Source organism: Chaetura pelagica, unplaced genomic scaffold (genome assembly GCF_000747805.2).
Source record: "Chaetura pelagica isolate M959 unplaced genomic scaffold, ChaPel_1.0 scaffold171, whole genome shotgun sequence".
NCBI lineage: Eukaryota > Metazoa > Chordata > Aves > Apodiformes > Apodidae > Chaetura > Chaetura pelagica.
In genome coordinates, this window is record NW_009952066.1 from 1,220,186 (window position 1) to 1,226,185 (window position 6,000).

Below are 6,000 nucleotides of genomic sequence, written 5' to 3' on the forward strand. Positions count from 1 at the left end.
GTTCTAGTAGGGCTTCACTGAGAAAACTGTATTTTCAGAGAGTATACTTAAAAAAATTTACATATATACACACACACAAATTTGTTTACACACACACAAACTGCAGTGCCCAGAGAGAGCATAGTGCACCTCTGCAGAATTTATGAAAAAGTTCTTATTATTTTGGATTAATCATGTCCATCCTAATAACAGCCCTTTGTAAAGCAAAACAATTTGACATTGAAAACTAGTTAACATGCTACAGAGAAGTTTGAAAGTTTTTTCTGTTCAACAAGAATTGTGGGGTTTTTTTAATGTATTCTTGGATGTTTCCTTTCTTTAAAATAATTATCACTTTAGTATTTTACTATCACTGAAGATAAGATCAAGAGATTATATAACTGTACCACAAAGTGCCACTGATTCTTCAGAACTACTTCTCCAGCACTGCACATAAACTACACTTGATGGATGCACACAGCATCCTTCTGTACAGGGAAGGATCCCAGCTTGTAACCAGAGACTCAAACGTTTACTTTGGGATAGAAAAGCTGTTACTTACCCGAACCACTCCAGAATAAAGCACAAGATTTCCACTGCCTTCCAGAACCAGCAGCATATCAATGCTCTGTAAGAATTGAGCAGCACACTCAACTTCTTGTATTTAAGAAGACAACAGCCGTGTGACAAGCGACAAAGCAGGATGCTCCAGATTTAAAAGCCCATGCAGAGGCACGTACCTGCACCGGAGCTGCATCCTTTGCTTGGATATTGGTAACAGAACCAAAGATCAGCTGTGACTTATCATTGCTCTCTTGAAATTTTACACACCTAGGAGATTTGAGAAAACAAGAGGAAACATGACTATTTGTTGTTACAGAAAGAAGACAGAAGATTAAAACACTGTTGCATGGCACAGTTACTTTTATTTTGGTATACCTGGTTCCTTCCTCCTTCCTTTGCTTGTTTTGCCCTGCCAGTCAACTACTTTTTACTCTGCTATTCTAATTAAAATCCCTAATGTACTTCTAAAGGGTCAAGATGATGATAAATAAGAATACCATTCAAATTACAGTGAATCTTCTCTCACGACTTCAGTTTTATTTAAATAGCCTAAATTATCTGTGCCACCACAGTTGAAAACATTTCATACAAGAGCCAGTGACCTACCACATGTTGTCTTAACAGATGCCACTAGCTGGAGGAGTTATGTATGATAAAACTCGTATCTAGCTTGTCATTTCTAGAGTGCTCCCCTTTGTTCTCCTGTCCTTGAGACAGGGATGCTCACCGCAGTTGGAGCTGAGATTCCACCAAAAAGCACAAGAACTTCTGCCCACAAAGGTCAGTGGTAATAAACACTTTTGATGCTTGGGAATTCTTCCCTCTGTAAAAGAGACACAATGATCAGAACACTATTTGGTCTACCATAAAAACTTTAGTGAAGGAAAACCCAGTGTCCACAAGCTGCAGCGTCACACTGGATTTCATAAACAGTGTAGTGAGCTGCAAGAATGTACCAGTCTCAGTTTCAGTCATTACCCTTGAAAAACTCATTTTCTAGCACTCCACATTTTTTTCTCCACATTCCCTACTTGTTGGCACACAGAGCACACCTTATTGGGCTTTGTTCTCCTGTTTCAGTCTGAGGGTTTATGCTGTGTTTTGCCCTTTTGACAGTTACACAGAGAGATACTCCCCCTAAAAGATCAGAAAAACTTGAAAGTAACAACCAGGTTAGAGCCTACTTTGCTTTAGAGATCTCATGAAACCATCCCCCAGCTCAGAGGGCTTACAGCAGGTAAAACTACTTACTCACAAGTACTCAATCCCCTTTCCAAGAGAGCTGCACGTTTAGTGAGCATAACCCCTTCAAAAAAATTAGGAAGGGCAGGTCCACACATCTATTTTAAGGCAGAACCAATTGCCTAAAGCACACTGCAGAATGAGCTTTTTTTACTTTACTCCACACCCCAAACCTCCCCCCTCCCAGACAGTGGAGACCCAGAACTCCCATCCCAACCCAAGCACCTGACCTCAAGTTTGTGACTGTTTCTGTCCAGAGATGATCTATACACAGCTCAGGAACAATTGGTTCAGTTTCTGGTATAAGGAAGGAATCACTGGAAGTGCTGTTTGGTGAATGGGTAGTATTATGCCTCTTTGGTGACTGAGCATTACCGGAAAAGTTGAATCTCTGCACTCCTGAGAAAGAATGCACTCCCAGAGCAGGGGAATGAGAGCGGCTGCAAGCAAACACATAAGGCATTGCTGAAAAGTGGGAGTTTCAAAATCAAGTACAGAATCCCAGGGAGCTCATACACTACTAGAGACTTTAAAAACAAAACAGAGCCACCTGGACCCAGTAGCTGGTTCAATATTAGTTTTCTTCAGCAATACACCCCAGAACAGAAAAACAATTTATAAGTATCCAATAGATGAAGTTTCAAAAGTACAAACACCAATATTTTAAGTTATGTGATCGATTCCATCTAAAATCTCTCCCAATCTCTTCCCTCTAAATATGCCTTTCATTGAAAAAGCTGACAGAAAATACTCCTGGGAGTCAAAAGACCTGCAGACAGTCCCTGACTCCACTACAGACCAGCTGTGTGATGACAGAACAGTCTCTTTGGCTCTTGCACACCCATCATCCTCCAGTGCTATAAGGATAATAGCACAGCAAGCATCACATAGGCATTTCAGGAGGGCTTTCAGGTGCTGTGACAGAGGCACCTGCACCGTAAATGGACCAACTTGTAATGGCAGAGACAGGCAGACAGCAATACCAGATGTCCATCCTCTCCTCTAGCTCACATTCTTTGGTATCTTCTGTCTATGTGTCATGTTTAGTGCCCACCTCAAAGCAGCCATGTTGGAGATGGAGGGCGAGCGGGACTGCGTGCTGGGTGAGGACACTGATCGGCTCTGGCTGTGGATTGAGGAGTAGTTCTGGAAAGGGGAGCCCACAGGAGAGTCTCCCTTCGAGAGGCTTCGGAGATGAGCGGTCAAAGAGCTGCTGGTGGCCATGTGCGGTGGCGTGCCCATCTGCTCGGAGAACTTCAGCACCGTGTTCTGCTCCTGGGAGAGAAAACAGAGTCACTCAAACTGCTCAGATGGTTTTCATGGCATTAAGCTCTTTGTCAGCTTTCTTACAGAACACAACAATTTACGCAGAGTCAAAAACTCCTAGTAAAACATCAGGAGTACCACAAGCACAGTATGCTTCAAGACCATCACCATCATGTGATGTCCCTGACTGTGGTACAGGCAGATACATGAAAGAAAATATTAAAATAACAAACAAAAAACCCCCAATAAACAATGCACACCAACAAACATCTTATAAATAAAATAAATTACAAGTACTGGGCACTTCTAACACCCCCAGCCATCATGGGATGTAAACACACACATCATCTTTTTTATAATGATACTTAGTTGATAATTAATTTGTACCTCTGGCTTTACTCTCCGAAGAGCCCAGACAGTGTGTAAACTCTGCACAGTATCGTAAGTCATCACAATGGAAGGCTCAGCATTGAGAAACACGATCCTCAAGGTGTAGTCAGCAACGTACTGCACTCTGCCAGAGCCAAGCGCACCTGCTAAAGAAGCAGTTAACTTCAGTTAAGGCGAAAGAATCGTTTCCACAGCAGTGTTACCAATTACAGGGTCAGCATTTTTCATACCCTCCGTTTTCTGCAATCTGGGTTTCTCTCCTGAACAGGTTCCTTGTTCACAAAGCAGTTAAAACAACCCACTTCTGAATTCTTGAAACAAGTAGGTATTTGCAAATGTTGTGATACAAAAAACACTCAAGTGACACATCAAGCATTTGATGACAGTGATGGACTCCAAGTGACACGCTGAAGATGTAAACCTACCTCCAGACCTACAGACCAGAGGTGTTATCTCATCTAAGGGGTGCAGCATGCTGAACATAGTTGGCAAAGGCTCTCTAGAAAGCAAAAAAAAAGAGATGTTCAAAACTCAGATGCTAACAAGCATAATTGTTCTCTCTTGTAGTATGTATATGTGCTGTGATCCCAAAACAGCTTCTCAGACCTTCATAAATCAGAGCCAGAAATCTAACAGTAGAGACACACATTCTGTGTATAGAAGCTTGTTGGATAAACTGAGTAGAGTCAGACAAAGGCTGGTGTTACCAAACAGGAGGATTAGGTCTCGAGGTTTTACATCTTAGAGTACTTGAGAATGACCCCACCTGGTGGCCACACAACAGATTTGGCTGGCCCAAGTGAACAGAGCTGGCACCAGCTAAGTTAGAAGGAGGAAGAGGAGAAAGCCCTTATCTCAGACTCAGAGTTTAGGTTCTGCAGCTTCGAGGCTTCAGGCAAGGAGATAGCCAGCAGGTCATATGCATCCATCACAGAGCAGCAATCAAGCCACCCCACCTCTGGTGGCAGTAGCAAAAAGAGGAATTTTCACAGACCAGCTTGAGTAGGGCTCATCACAATTTTTGCAACGCGTGTTTTCAGGACTGCTATTTCTAATCTCAGCTCTCCTGAGTACTAGAGAACCACAAGTTCCTGGAATGGACACGTAAAGCCTAAGAGAGAGCAAGTGGCTGTATTAAAGCTGCTCATCAGCACACCACCCAATTCCTTACTCTGCTTCTCAGCCACATGCCCAGCCAGATGGCACAGGCTCTACAATCCTCACCAAAGAGGTAAAAGGATGCTCCACACATTTAAGATATTCTGCAGCTGACAGAAAACGTCTCAATGAAAACCCCTCAGTGAATCTCCCAGTCGTCTATCCCAGCCATTCCACCCCAATTCCCAGGACAAATCTTAAATGAAAACAGGCTAGTAACACCCATATCGTGCCTCGTTATACTATTTACCACTCTCAGCTAGTTCTTCACATGGTACGAGAGGAATATTGTGGATTGTCAGTATCCAGCCCCTTCCTGCTGTTTCTTGATTTCACCTGTCGCCATCACAAACACACAGACCTTTTTTTTTTATTGCTTTCATTGTTTCATACTCTTCAACTCTCGCCCTCCTGTATGAGATTAGCCACCAGTCTGTAAGGAAACAATCAAAGCCTCTCATTACGTACCTGGGTGGACTTGGAGGCACCTCATGCGAAGAACTGCTGCGTTCAAATAACAAACCATACTTTGTTGGCCATACGTTTGCAACCTATAAAACATTACCAATAGATTTATGAAAAATAAAACAACAAAACACGTGCTTTACTCACATCTCACCCCAAGGCAGTATGCAACCAGACAACAAACCCACCCGTGGACAAAAAAAACAAGGCAACACTTACCTGAAAGGGCAAAGCAGCAATGTAATCCTTCCCCTCTGTGCTATGCACATTTATACAGGAATTCTGCAATATGCAGATACATTTCTCTACTATTTCATCACTGCCTGAAAACAAGGGGAAAAAAACCACAGTGAAGTTTATGTCTTTCCTTAGACATCCTCTATACACAAAATGCAAACAACGGGAGGTGGCTGTCTCAACACAGCAAGTGTTGATAATTACACTTCTCATGCCAAGACAGCTGAATTCAAAGCATTCATTTGGCTTTATGGAAAGCAGGAAACTTACCATCAGATTTTTCTTGGGGTACAGTGAAGTCACACCACAAGGCCTAAAACCGAACACAACACGAATTACTTCTGAAGGACGAGCTGGTGCTCCCACACCCTCCCACCTTTCGGCGTTCCCCAACACCAGCCCACCTCAGCACACCGTCTGACCAGCCCTGCGTTCCAGGCAACGCGCCCGCATGCAGCGCCGCCTCCCCGCGCTCCCACACCTGCAGAACGGGGCTGTCGACAGTGAACGCCTTGTAAACGGCAGACGCCTGGTTTTTACTCCCTTTGCTCCAGATGACCATGTTGCTGGCCACGTACAGCTCCTCGTCGTAGTCCACCTCTTCCCCCTCATCGCTGAGGCCTCTCCTCAACTGCCAGCTCTCCTGAAAAGACAGGACACGCTGAAGCAGAGCTCCCGAGGCCCGCTGGCGCGGCGGCC

The 6,000-nt window shown here is 43.9% G+C and overlaps 1 protein-coding gene across 1 annotated transcript in view; it reads right to left on the reverse strand.

The window, feature by feature from the left end:
* The window catches only part of ANAPC1 (anaphase promoting complex subunit 1), a 31,016-nt gene extending 25,153 nt beyond the window's left edge, over positions 1 to 5,863 (reverse strand). The window contains exons 1-11 of the mRNA XM_010004686.1: positions 5,783 to 5,863; positions 5,568 to 5,614; positions 5,284 to 5,431; positions 5,068 to 5,150; positions 3,867 to 3,940; positions 3,439 to 3,584; positions 2,840 to 3,060; positions 2,016 to 2,225; positions 1,271 to 1,366; positions 720 to 810; positions 542 to 607 (exon numbers count right to left, since the gene is read on the reverse strand). Coding sequence (XP_010002988.1) covers positions 542 to 607; positions 720 to 810; positions 1,271 to 1,366; positions 2,016 to 2,225; positions 2,840 to 3,060; positions 3,439 to 3,584; positions 3,867 to 3,940; positions 5,068 to 5,150; positions 5,284 to 5,431; positions 5,568 to 5,614; positions 5,783 to 5,863 — 1,263 coding nt within the window. The remainder of the gene's footprint in view (positions 1 to 541; positions 608 to 719; positions 811 to 1,270; positions 1,367 to 2,015; positions 2,226 to 2,839; positions 3,061 to 3,438; positions 3,585 to 3,866; positions 3,941 to 5,067; positions 5,151 to 5,283; positions 5,432 to 5,567; positions 5,615 to 5,782) is intronic.
* Positions 5,864 to 6,000: the final 137 nt, after the last annotated feature.